Below are 14567 nucleotides of genomic sequence, written 5' to 3'. Positions count from 1 at the left end.
GCCATGAGTGGGAGATATAGTGGGCTATGAGTGGGGGATTCAGTGGGCTATGGGAGAGGGATATGATGGGCCATGAATGGGAGATATGGTGGACTATGAGTGGGAGATATGATGAGCCATGAATGGGGGATATGGTGGGACATATGAGAGGGATATGATGGGCCATAAGTGGGGGACATAATGGGCCATGAGTGGGGGATATGATGGGCCATGAGTGGGAGATATAGTGGGCTATGAATGGGGGATTCAGTGGGCTATGGGAGAGGGATATGATATGCCGTGAGTGGAAGATATGGTGGGACATATGAGAGGGATATGATGGGCCATGGGTGGGGGATATAATGGACCATGAGTGGGAGATATGATGGGCCATGAGTGGGGGATATGATGGGCCATGAGTGGGGGATATAATGGACCATGAGTGGGAGATATGATGGGACATGAGTGGGGGATATGATGGGCCATGGGTGGGCGATATGATAGACCATGAGTGGGAGATATGATGGGCCATGAGTGGGAGATATGATGGGCCATGAATGGGGGATATGATGGGCCATGGGAGAGGGATCTTATGGGCCATAAGTGGGGGATATGGTGGGCCATGAGTGGGAGACATAGTGGGCTATGAGTGGGGGTTTCGGTGGGCTATGGGAGAGGGATATGATGGGCCATGAGTGGGAGATATGGTGAACTATGAGTGGGAGATATGATGGGCCATGAATGGGGGATATGGTGGGACATATGAGAGGGATATGATGGGCCATAAGTGGGGGACATAATGGGCCATGAATGGAGGATATGGTGGGCCATGGGAGAGGGATATGATGGGCCATGAGTGGGGGACATACTTGGCTATGAATGGGTATATGGTGGGCCATGAGTGGGTGATATGGTGGGCCATGAGTGGGGAATATGGTGGGCTATGAGTGGGGAATACGCTGAGCCATGTGGGAAGGATATGATGGGTCATGAGTGGGAGATATGTTGGGCCATGAGTGGGGGATATGATGGGCCATGAGTGGGGGATATGTTGGGCCAAGAGTGGGTATATGGTGGGCCATGAGTGGGTGATATGGTGGGCCATGAGTGGGGAATATGGTGGGCTATGAGTGGGGAATACGCTGAGCCATGTGGGAAGGATATGATGGGTCATGAGTGGGAGATATGTTGGGCCATGAGTGGGGGATATGATGGGCCATGAGTGGGGGACATACTTGGCTATGAATGGGTATATGGTGGGCCATGAGTGGGTGATATGGTGGGCCATGAGTGGGGAATATGGTGGGCTATGAGTGGGGAATACGCTGAGCCATGTGGGAAGGATATGATGGGTCATGAGTGGGAGATATGTTGGGCCATGAGTGGGGGATATGATGGGCCATGAGTGGGGGACATACTTGGCTATGAATGGGTATATGGTGGGCCATGAGTGGGTGATATGGTGGGCCATGAGTGGGGAATATGGTGGGCTATGAGTGGGGAATACGCTGAGCCATGTGGGAAGGATATGATGGGTCATGAGTGGGAGATATGTTGGGCCATGAGTGGGGGATATGATGGGCCATGAGTGGGGGACATACTTGGCTATGAATGGGTATATGGTGGGCCATGAGTGGGTGATATGGTGGGCCATGAGTGGGGAATATGGTGGGCTATGAGTGGGGAATACGCTGAGCCATGTGGGAAGGATATGATGGGTCATGAGTGGGAGATATGTTGGGCCATGAGTGGGGGATATGATGGGCCATGAGTGGGGGACATACTTGGCTATGAATGGGTATATGGTGGGCCATGAGTGGGTGATATGGTGGGCCATGAGTGGGGAATATGGTGGGCTATGAGTGGGGAATACGCTGAGCCATGTGGGAAGGATATGATGGGTCATGAGTGGGAGATATGTTGGGCCATGAGTGGGGGATATGATGGGCCATGAGTGGGGGACATACTTGGCTATGAATGGGTATATGGTGGGCCATGAGTGGGTGATATGGTGGGCCATGAGTGGGGAATATGGTGGGCTATGAGTGGGGAATACGCTGAGCCATGTGGGAAGGATATGATGGGTCATGAGTGGGAGATATGTTGGGCCATGAGTGGGGGATATGATGGGCCATGAGTGGGGGACATACTTGGCTATGAATGGGTATATGGTGGGCCATGAGTGGGTGATATGGTGGGCCATGAGTGGGGAATATGGTGGGCTATGAGTGGGGAATACGCTGAGCCATGTGGGAAGGATATGATGGGTCATGAGTGGGAGATATGTTGGGCCATGAGTGGGGGATATGATGGGCCATGAGTGGGGGACATACTTGGCTATGAATGGGTATATGGTGGGCCATGAGTGGGTGATATGGTGGGCCATGAGTGGGGAATATGGTGGGCTATGAGTGGGGAATACGCTGAGCCATGTGGGAAGGATATGATGGGTCATGAGTGGGAGATATGTTGGGCCATGAGTGGGGGATATGATGGGCCATGAGTGGGGGACATACTTGGCTATGAATGGGTATATGGTGGGCCATGAGTGGGTGATATGGTGGGCCATGAGTGGGGAATATGGTGGGCTATGAGTGGGGAATACGCTGAGCCATGTGGGAAGGATATGATGGGTCATGAGTGGGAGATATGTTGGGCCATGAGTGGGGGATATGATGGGCCATGAGTGGGGGACATACTTGGCTATGAATGGGTATATGGTGGGCCATGAGTGGGTGATATGGTGGGCCATGAGTGGGGAATATGGTGGGCTATGAGTGGGGAATACGCTGAGCCATGTGGGAAGGATATGATGGGTCATGAGTGGGAGATATGTTGGGCCATGAGTGGGGGATATGATGGGCCATGAGTGGGGGACATACTTGGCTATGAATGGGTATATGGTGGGCCATGAGTGGGTGATATGGTGGGCCATGAGTGGGGAATATGGTGGGCTATGAGTGGGGAATACGCTGAGCCATGTGGGAAGGATATGATGGGTCATGAGTGGGAGATATGTTGGGCCATGAGTGGGGGATATGATGGGCCATGAGTGGGGGACATACTTGGCTATGAATGGGTATATGGTGGGCCATGAGTGGGTGATATGGTGGGCCATGAGTGGGGAATATGGTGGGCTATGAGTGGGGAATACGCTGAGCCATGTGGGAAGGATATGATGGGTCATGAGTGGGAGATATGTTGGGCCATGAGTGGGGGATATGATGGGCCATGAGTGGGGGACATACTTGGCTATGAATGGGTATATGGTGGGCCATGAGTGGGTGATATGGTGGGCCATGAGTGGGGAATATGGTGGGCTATGAGTGGGGAATACGCTGAGCCATGTGGGAAGGATATGATGGGTCATGAGTGGGAGATATGTTGGGCCATGAGTGGGGGATATGATGGGCCATGAGTGGGGGACATACTTGGCTATGAATGGGTATATGGTGGGCCATGAGTGGGTGATATGGTGGGCCATGAGTGGGGAATATGGTGGGCTATGAGTGGGGAATACGCTGAGCCATGTGGGAAGGATATGATGGGTCATGAGTGGGAGATATGTTGGGCCATGAGTGGGGGATATGATGGGCCATGAGTGGGGGACATACTTGGCTATGAATGGGTATATGGTGGGCCATGAGTGGGTGATATGGTGGGCCATGAGTGGGGAATATGGTGGGCTATGAGTGGGGAATACGCTGAGCCATGTGGGAAGGATATGATGGGTCATGAGTGGGAGATATGTTGGGCCATGAGTGGGGGATATGATGGGCCATGAGTGGGGGACATACTTGGCTATGAATGGGTATATGGTGGGCCATGAGTGGGTGATATGGTGGGCCATGAGTGGGGAATATGGTGGGCTATGAGTGGGGAATACGCTGAGCCATGTGGGAAGGATATGATGGGTCATGAGTGGGAGATATGTTGGGCCATGAGTGGGGGATATGATGGGCCATGAGTGGGGGACATACTTGGCTATGAATGGGTATATGGTGGGCCATGAGTGGGTGATATGGTGGGCCATGAGTGGGGAATATGGTGGGCTATGAGTGGGGAATACGCTGAGCCATGTGGGAAGGATATGATGGGTCATGAGTGGGAGATATGTTGGGCCATGAGTGGGGGATATGATGGGCCATGAGTGGGGGACATACTTGGCTATGAATGGGTATATGGTGGGCCATGAGTGGGTGATATGGTGGGCCATGAGTGGGGAATATGGTGGGCTATGAGTGGGGAATACGCTGAGCCATGTGGGAAGGATATGATGGGTCATGAGTGGGAGATATGTTGGGCCATGAGTGGGGGATATGATGGGCCATGAGTGGGGGACATACTTGGCTATGAATGGGTATATGGTGGGCCATGAGTGGGTGATATGGTGGGCCATGAGTGGGGAATATGGTGGGCTATGAGTGGGGAATACGCTGAGCCATGTGGGAAGGATATGATGGGTCATGAGTGGGAGATATGTTGGGCCATGAGTGGGGGATATGATGGGCCATGAGTGGGGGACATACTTGGCTATGAATGGGTATATGGTGGGCCATGAGTGGGTGATATGGTGGGCCATGAGTGGGGAATATGGTGGGCTATGAGTGGGGAATACGCTGAGCCATGTGGGAAGGATATGATGGGTCATGAGTGGGAGATATGTTGGGCCATGAGTGGGGGATATGATGGGCCATGAGTGGGGGACATACTTGGCTATGAATGGGTATATGGTGGGCCATGAGTGGGTGATATGGTGGGCCATGAGTGGGGAATATGGTGGGCTATGAGTGGGGAATACGCTGAGCCATGTGGGAAGGATATGATGGGTCATGAGTGGGAGATATGTTGGGCCATGAGTGGGGGATATGATGGGCCATGAGTGGGGGACATACTTGGCTATGAATGGGTATATGGTGGGCCATGAGTGGGTGATATGGTGGGCCATGAGTGGGGAATATGGTGGGCTATGAGTGGGGAATACGCTGAGCCATGTGGGAAGGATATGATGGGTCATGAGTGGGAGATATGTTGGGCCATGAGTGGGGGATATGATGGGCCATGAGTGGGGGACATACTTGGCTATGAATGGGTATATGGTGGGCCATGAGTGGGTGATATGGTGGGCCATGAGTGGGGAATATGGTGGGCTATGAGTGGGGAATACGCTGAGCCATGTGGGAAGGATATGATGGGTCATGAGTGGGAGATATGTTGGGCCATGAGTGGGGGATATGATGGGCCATGAGTGGGGGACATACTTGGCTATGAATGGGTATATGGTGGGCCATGAGTGGGTGATATGGTGGGCCATGAGTGGGGAATATGGTGGGCTATGAGTGGGGAATACGCTGAGCCATGTGGGAAGGATATGATGGGTCATGAGTGGGAGATATGTTGGGCCATGAGTGGGGGATATGATGGGCCATGAGTGGGGGACATACTTGGCTATGAATGGGTATATGGTGGGCCATGAGTGGGTGATATGGTGGGCCATGAGTGGGGAATATGGTGGGCTATGAGTGGGGAATACGCTGAGCCATGTGGGAAGGATATGATGGGTCATGAGTGGGAGATATGTTGGGCCATGAGTGGGGGATATGATGGGCCATGAGTGGGGGACATACTTGGCTATGAATGGGTATATGGTGGGCCATGAGTGGGTGATATGGTGGGCCATGAGTGGGGAATATGGTGGGCTATGAGTGGGGAATACGCTGAGCCATGTGGGAAGGATATGATGGGTCATGAGTGGGAGATATGTTGGGCCATGAGTGGGGGATATGATGGGCCATGAGTGGGGGACATACTTGGCTATGAATGGGTATATGGTGGGCCATGAGTGGGTGATATGGTGGGCCATGAGTGGGGAATATGGTGGGCTATGAGTGGGGAATACGCTGAGCCATGTGGGAAGGATATGATGGGTCATGAGTGGGAGATATGTTGGGCCATGAGTGGGGGATATGATGGGCCATGAGTGGGGGACATACTTGGCTATGAATGGGTATATGGTGGGCCATGAGTGGGTGATATGGTGGGCCATGAGTGGGGAATATGGTGGGCTATGAGTGGGGAATACGCTGAGCCATGTGGGAAGGATATGATGGGTCATGAGTGGGAGATATGTTGGGCCATGAGTGGGGGATATGATGGGCCATGAGTGGGGGACATACTTGGCTATGAATGGGTATATGGTGGGCCATGAGTGGGTGATATGGTGGGCCATGAGTGGGGAATATGGTGGGCTATGAGTGGGGAATACGCTGAGCCATGTGGGAAGGATATGATGGGTCATGAGTGGGAGATATGTTGGGCCATGAGTGGGGGATATGATGGGCCATGAGTGGGGGACATACTTGGCTATGAATGGGTATATGGTGGGCCATGAGTGGGTGATATGGTGGGCCATGAGTGGGGAATATGGTGGGCTATGAGTGGGGAATACGCTGAGCCATGTGGGAAGGATATGATGGGTCATGAGTGGGAGATATGTTGGGCCATGAGTGGGGGATATGATGGGCCATGAGTGGGGGACATACTTGGCTATGAATGGGTATATGGTGGGCCATGAGTGGGTGATATGGTGGGCCATGAGTGGGGAATATGGTGGGCTATGAGTGGGGAATACGCTGAGCCATGTGGGAAGGATATGATGGGTCATGAGTGGGAGATATGTTGGGCCATGAGTGGGGGATATGATGGGCCATGAGTGGGGGACATACTTGGCTATGAATGGGTATATGGTGGGCCATGAGTGGGTGATATGGTGGGCCATGAGTGGGGAATATGGTGGGCTATGAGTGGGGAATACGCTGAGCCATGTGGGAAGGATATGATGGGTCATGAGTGGGAGATATGTTGGGCCATGAGTGGGGGATATGATGGGCCATGAGTGGGGGACATACTTGGCTATGAATGGGTATATGGTGGGCCATGAGTGGGTGATATGGTGGGCCATGAGTGGGGAATATGGTGGGCTATGAGTGGGGAATACGCTGAGCCATGTGGGAAGGATATGATGGGTCATGAGTGGGAGATATGTTGGGCCATGAGTGGGGGATATGATGGGCCATGAGTGGGGGACATACTTGGCTATGAATGGGTATATGGTGGGCCATGAGTGGGTGATATGGTGGGCCATGAGTGGGGAATATGGTGGGCTATGAGTGGGGAATACGCTGAGCCATGTGGGAAGGATATGATGGGTCATGAGTGGGAGATATGTTGGGCCATGAGTGGGGGATATGATGGGCCATGAGTGGGGGACATACTTGGCTATGAATGGGTATATGGTGGGCCATGAGTGGGTGATATGGTGGGCCATGAGTGGGGAATATGGTGGGCTATGAGTGGGGAATACGCTGAGCCATGTGGGAAGGATATGATGGGTCATGAGTGGGAGATATGTTGGGCCATGAGTGGGGGATATGATGGGCCATGAGTGGGGGACATACTTGGCTATGAATGGGTATATGGTGGGCCATGAGTGGGTGATATGGTGGGCCATGAGTGGGGAATATGGTGGGCTATGAGTGGGGAATACGCTGAGCCATCCATGAGTGGGAGATATGATGGGCCATGAGTGGGGGATATGATGGGCCATGAGTGGGAGATATGGTGGACCATGAGAGGGAGATATGATGGATCACGACTGGGAGATACGGTGGGCCATGGGAGAGGGATATATATGCTGGGCCATGAATGGGGGATATGGTGGGCCATAAGTGGGGGATATGGTGGGCGATGAGTGGGGAATATGAATGTGGGATATGAATGTGGGATATGATGGACCGTGAATGGGGGATATGGTGGACAATGAGTGGGAGACATGATGGGCCATGAGTGGGAGATATGATGGGCCATGCATGGGGGATATGGTGGGCCATGGGAGAGGGATATGATGGGCCATGAGTGGCGGACATGATGGGCCATGAATGGGGGATAGGGTGGGCCATGAGTGGGGAATATGATAGGTCATGAATGTGGGACATGATGGACCATGAATGGGGGATGGTGGACCATGAGTGGGAGAATTGATGGGTCATGAGTGGGGGATATGGTGGACTACGAGTGGGTGATATGATGGCCCTGAATGGGGGATATGGTGGGCCATGGGAGAGGGATATGATGGGCCATGAGTGGGGGACATTATGGGCCATGAATGGGGGATATGGTGGGTCATGAGTGGTAGATATGATGGGCCATGAATGGGGGATATGGTGGACCATGAGTGGTAGATATGATGGGCCATGAGTGGGAGATACAATGGGCCATGAGTGGGAGATATGATGGGCCATGAGTGGGCGATATAATGGCCATGGAGTACAACTATGTTGCTGTTGATGGCCCACAGCACCATTTCAATGTCTGTCCCATTTAGCACGGTGATAGTGCCACACAAATATGACGGAAGATGTTCTCAATGTGAAGGTGGGACTTTGTCTCCACAAGCATTGTGTGGTGGTCACTCTTACTGATACTGTCCTGGATAGGTGCAATTACAGCCGACAGATTGGTCAGGATGAGATTAAGTATGATTGTCCCCCTCGTTGGTTCCCTGACCACCTGCTACAGACCCTGTCTCGCAGCTATGTCCTTTCAAACTGGACCAGTTCAATCGGCAGTAATGTTGCCGAACCCTATTTGAAATCGCCCACACAGAGTACATTGTGAGTCCTTGCCACACTCTGCTTCTTCCAAGTGTTGTTCAACATTGAGGAGCACAAATTTATCCACTAAGAAAGGACAGTACACGGTAATCAGCAGGAGGTTTCCCTGTCCATGTTGAACCTGAAGCCATGAGACTTCATGGGGCCCAGAATTAATGTTGAGGGCTCCCAGGGCAAGTTCCTCCTGACTATATACCACTGTGCTGCCACTGGTGGTAGGTCAATGTCTTTTCCACTGCCAAGGTCAATGCCAGGTGGTCAGTCTGGTTTCCCTTCTTTATTGAGACTTCAAACTGATTGATACAACTGAGTAGCTTGCTAGACCATTTCCAAGGGCAGTTCAATCAGATTGCTGTTGGTCTGGGGTCACAGGGGGCTAGGCCAGGGGAGCTTGGCAGAATTAACTCCCTCAAGGACACCAGTCTTCTACCTAGTATCTCCCTATCTGGCTCAAAATCCCATTCTGTCTGGTAATACTCTGATGAAACTATGTCCTATGTTAAAAGACACGATGTAAATGTAAGGCACGGCTGTTGGCTTGGTAAATTAATAAAATAAACTTGTTAACAAAATAAGGAGCCAACTCTAATAAATGTGAGATGACTTCAGCATAATATAAGATCTTAAGGTTGTAACACAAGATACAGGAGTGGGAGTAGTCCATTCAGCCCATTTAGCTTGCATCTTCAAGTTGAGGTTACTCTTGTATACTGCGCACAGGTGAGAATGTTCATCATAGCACATCGTCGCTAAATAACTCCCACTCCACTCCTCCCTCACATGTTCCAATGGAAGGGTGAACAATGTTAAACCGCATAAATACCACTCAGGAACTTGAGAGTAATGACTGGCACTCAGGCTGTGAATAATTTCGAAAGTTATGAATGAAGACTTACCACAAACCACAATCAGAGTGACTCCTATGGCCTTGCAGACGAGTAGAGTCAACAGTCCAATTGGCCCTTAATTGATAAAAATGTTAGTTACAAGATCATATAGAGACAAAACCAGATGCACTTATCAGAGGCACTCACAGATTGGGCAAATATATATCCACACAAAAGCAAATAGCTATATCAACACTTCTTCTTTTGAGTAACTTGGCACATCTATTTTCCATTTCTGCCAATCTCAAACATGCAAATGAATCACCGGAGCGGGAATAAAACCACCTGCAATGTGAGTCTGTCCACTCAGTGCTGACAGCAGAACTAGCCTAGTGCAGGGGGTTACAGATCCTGCACCCCACAATATTAGGCCACAGCTAGGTGACAGTTACAGTTTAAAGGCATTCCATACCGTACCACCTGCACGTTGAAATTGCAACTCGCCCATGTCTGAAGAATCCTGAGCCAATACAATGCACGTGTGCAAGAATCAAAGAATCCCTATGATGTGGAAGCAAGCCATTCGGCCTATTGTGTCCACAGCACCCCCCCCAAAGAGCATTTCACCCAGACACACCCACCTTACCCTATCCTTGTAACCTGCATTTGCCATGGCTAACCCACCTAACCTACACATCCCTGGACACAATGGGTAGTTTAGCTTGGCCAACCCACCTAACCTGCACATCTTTGGATTTCAGGAGGAAACCAGAGCATGGGGAGAATGTGCAAACTCCACACAGTCACCTGAGGCTGGAATTGAACCTGATCCCTGGTGCTCTGAGGCAGCAATGCTAGCCACTGAGCCGCACTGCAAGGCCACATGTGGATAAAGGGACCATAACTTTTCAGGATTCTTAGCAGTTCAACTCAGAACAGTTGTTTCAGTGGGCAGATTTCAGACATTAGTCTGTTTGGAAAACTAATTGCAGACTGCTACACTGGCTTAGACTCTCGTTATCAGGATAGAGTTTTCAATCAGATTCATTAACGGGGTACACTGTTTGCTAGCCCTGTTCACCCAAGTCACAGTCTGTCTCCTGTGAGAGGGCTGCACTGTTTTCTGGAAGAATAACAAGGGCCAGATAGCACCAGCAGGCAAACATCGCTACCACAAGATAGAAGGAGAAGGCAGGAGAAAGGGGCTGAGGAGTATATCAGCCGTGATTGAAGACATGATGGGCCAAATGGCCTAATTATGCTCTTATATCTATTGGTCTAAATAATTTATCTGTCACACTGAGAGCTGACAAACTGCACTTTTCTTTCCTTGTCCTGTTGTAACTCCCATGGTGAGTCAAGTATTGCACGTTTTTGAAGATGAGACATAAACCACTCAGCATTTCCCAGCTGAGTCAGAAACTGATCATCTCCTGCACCCTGCCAGCTTTTGCCCCCAATACCTCTTCTTTGTTATTGATTCGGAGATGCCAGTGTTTCACTGGGGTGTACAAAGTTAAAAATCACACAACACCAGGTTATAGTCCAACAGGTTTATAGCTTTCAGAACACTGCTCCTTCATCAGGTGGTGATGGAGTATATTGGTTCCCTCTGTGACCTGGGCCAGAGCACAGAGATGGAAAAAGAGACACACAGCAGGACAGACACTTATGGACAGACTAGGACAGGTAAGAGACACCTATCATCTGCGTATAGATAAACCTCACTCTGTCACATTTATTTGAATATTGAGTTCCCAACCAATGTTTCCAGGAGCAAAACATCTCAGACTGTGCACATGGGTGTTGAAAGTTGCTGTCTGATTTAATGCTTTGTAACGATCAGTGCCAAATCTACTGGAAAATCTACCGAAAGGACGATTTGCTTATTGAATGGGATGGTTATATCTGGTTGGTCATAAGGGAGGGAGGCACAAAAGATATTCTCCTAGAATCCAGATGCCATAGCTAAACAGTAAACACTAAATCATAAGAAATTTAGACTCCGCACTTGTAAATCAGACAGCAACTGTAAACATCCATGTCTGAGGTAACTTGTACCTTGGAAACCTTCAGTTGGAAACGTAATGTTCAAAATAAATATGACAGCATGAGGTTGGGATGCCTATATATGTACCAACTAAATACAGGGGAAAGAAAATAGAGCTTGCACATTCAAGTGAACTTTAAACACTATGATTAATTTTAACTATCGCCAAAACGTGTGCAGTCTAAGTTTTTTATGATTTCTAATGATTAATGGAAGTAGAAAACCTTTTTAAAGCCTTTACATTTATCATTCTCTTGTTTAAATATATTAAATATTTAGTTCTCTCTCTATCTTGCTTTCTGTACATGATCTGTCGTTGAGTTAAATATTCAAACTTATGCTTCCTAGTTTCAGCATTCTGTGTCTCAGTTATGTTGGTTTACTAGTTGCTTGTCAAACATTTAATTTTGTAATGTTACTTCTGTCCATTTTTTGAGAACACCAGATAACCATTCCTGCAACTCACCAAGCATTCAGAGTCAGCAAACTCCATTTACCCTTCTCTTTGTTACCCATCCACTTTTTATAGCCATGCAAAATAGGGTGAGAATGGGGAAGTGGGATAGTGCTTTTACTGTGGGCCAAATGGTCACCACCCTCTTTTATTCTATGAGCTCAATGGGTGAAGCCCAATCTCAAATCCCAGATTGGACCGAAAAATTGGACAGAAATTGAATCAGTTCACACTGAGTGGTTTTACTATCTGTACAAAATATGAATATGAAAGAATCAAAGGGGTGTGGTGGACTGTGTACAGCATGTTCTTTCAGCTGATGAGACATGTGGGGTTCCAACTGTGGGAAAAATTGACCTGAGGAGTAAAGTGGAGAGTTTCTTTTCAATGTGTCCCACATTCTGCATGAGGAACTACCAGAAGAGTTGCTTGGTAAATGGAGAATGACGGGTTGAAGGAATTGAAACTAAGTTTTCGAATTGAGCTCGCGAGGACAGGAGGATGGCTTTCAAAGAATTTCACCTCATCTGCACGTCTGATTTCTCGAGGTAAGCCCTGTGCTTTTTAATATTGACTTGATCAACATTCACAACACCTCCGGCGATTAAAGTGAGCATGACTTACCGGCTCCACAGATGAAAACTTTTTGGCCGACTTTCACTCGTCCTCTTTGACAGGCATGAAGTGCGACACAGAGAGGCTCGACTAATGCACCTTCTTCTAAGCACACACATTCAGGAAGTCTGGAAAGGAGACAGAACCAACATTGGCCATGCACTCACACACATTAACTCAATAATCACTGGCATGTCAGACATGAAGGTCTGAAATCCCAACCCAAATTGGACGGAAATCGAATCAGTTCACAGAGACTGGCTTGTGGCTCAGTGGTTAGCACAGCTGCCTCACAGCACCAGGGACTCGGGTTCAATTCCCGCCTCGGGCAACTATCTGTGTGGAGTTTGCACATTCTCCCCGTGTCTGCGTGGGTTTCCCCTCAGGTGCTCCGGTTTCCTCCCACAGTCCAACGATGTGTAGGCCAGGTGAATTGGCCACGCTAAATTGCCCATAGTGTTAGGTTCATAGTCAGGGGTAAACGTGGGGGAATGGGTCTGGGTGGGTTGCTCTTCAGAGGGTCAGTGTGGATTTGTTGGACCAAAGGGCATGTATCCGCACTGTCGGGAATCTAATCCAATCTAAGGTATTCAGAGTATGGAGGTGCTTTCTCTGTCAACCACAGACAGTGTAGCCATCAATGGGAGATCCTTGCAGGACGAGAAACAGTCTAAGCCTTTCTCAAGGTCTGGCAGAATTGTTGGTGAATCATATTTTCAAGAAGGAGGTAGATATAGCTCTTGTGACTAAAGGAGGTGAATCAGGATGAGAGCATTGAGCTCAATGATCACATTATCATATTGAATGGCACAGCAAGCTCAAGCAAGCTCTCTTATCTTCTATGTTTCTATGTTTATACCTTCACGTGCCAGAACTATATGTCAGGTGATGAGAAGACTGAATGTAGTGACAACTGAAATGGGTAATTATAGGTATATTTAGAATTAGCTTACTCCATATCTCGTTTCACTCTATATGCGTGTCAGTCCCAGCAACAGATATGTCAGCCAATCCCTTCTCAGAATCTGAGCTGATGGTCTTTGGAGCAAATGATAGCCATATCTCAACCCATGCTGTAGACAGGTGCTCCATGTTTGTGTCCATTGTGAGAGTGGGTGAGGTGCAGATATGTCCAGATAAATCCCAGAAGGACAAACCCAGCAAAACTAATGAATGACACCCACTAACTTATGTACTTAAAAACGGAGTTCCAATACCACCTGTACTTCCATTTCCAATAATTACTGTTTCTTTTGCCCTTTGAGATACTATCTTTTTCAATTGTAGCATCAGCTGGTGCCTAAAATGGATGGACACAACATTGGTTACCCAATTATTCACCAATAAGGATGTGACCTTGGCCCTCAGTAAAAATGTACAGTCTACTTCCTCATTGGTATAATTTCCTGTAGTTAAGCATCTTCTCATAACCAAACGGCAAAAAGAAAAGTACAATCTAAACAATGCCAGCTAAATAAAAGAGAAAATTAGGTCCCGGGTTGTAACTGAGATGTGATCATCAAGTCGTTTATATGAGGAAACAGAGATAAATAAAAGTCTGACTTGCAACACAAGCCGCAATAAAAACCACAGTGGTTTTAACTCTGTTGCAATAACAATTTTCCAAAACCACTGGCATGTCTTAACACGATCATCCTGAATTGCTCACTGAGTCACTGTACAATGCCACCTATCCCAAGATTATTATAGGTATTTTTATTGAAAGAAAAAAAGAAATTTTTCAACATTTTTTTACAAAATTACAAAGTAATACAAACAAGTACAAACACTAATATATAATTAAATATATATAAAAATAAATAAATAATAACCAAAACACAACAAAAGAAAAACAGGAGAATCTATCCTACAAACAACCAAAGCATAAAATAAGATATCTTACATTACTAGTAAGAAATAACATAATAATTAAATAATTAAGTATATACTCAAAATGAATTAACATCAAG

At 48.3% G+C, this 14567-nt stretch overlaps 1 protein-coding gene across 1 annotated transcript in view; it reads right to left on the bottom strand.

The window, feature by feature from the left end:
• The window catches only part of LOC122542653 (sorbitol dehydrogenase-like), a 72833-nt gene that overhangs the window by 22270 nt on the left and 35996 nt on the right, over window positions 1–14567 (bottom strand). The window contains exons 5-6 of the mRNA XM_043680645.1: window positions 12607–12725; window positions 9548–9613 (exon numbers count right to left, since the gene is read on the bottom strand). Coding sequence (XP_043536580.1) covers window positions 9548–9613; window positions 12607–12725 — 185 coding nt within the window. The remainder of the gene's footprint in view (window positions 1–9547; window positions 9614–12606; window positions 12726–14567) is intronic.

The sequence above is a fragment of the Chiloscyllium plagiosum genome, chromosome 40, assembly GCF_004010195.1.
Source record: "Chiloscyllium plagiosum isolate BGI_BamShark_2017 chromosome 40, ASM401019v2, whole genome shotgun sequence".
Taxonomy (NCBI): Eukaryota; Metazoa; Chordata; class Chondrichthyes; order Orectolobiformes; family Hemiscylliidae; genus Chiloscyllium; species Chiloscyllium plagiosum.
This window is presented reverse-complemented; position numbering and strand designations above follow the sequence as displayed.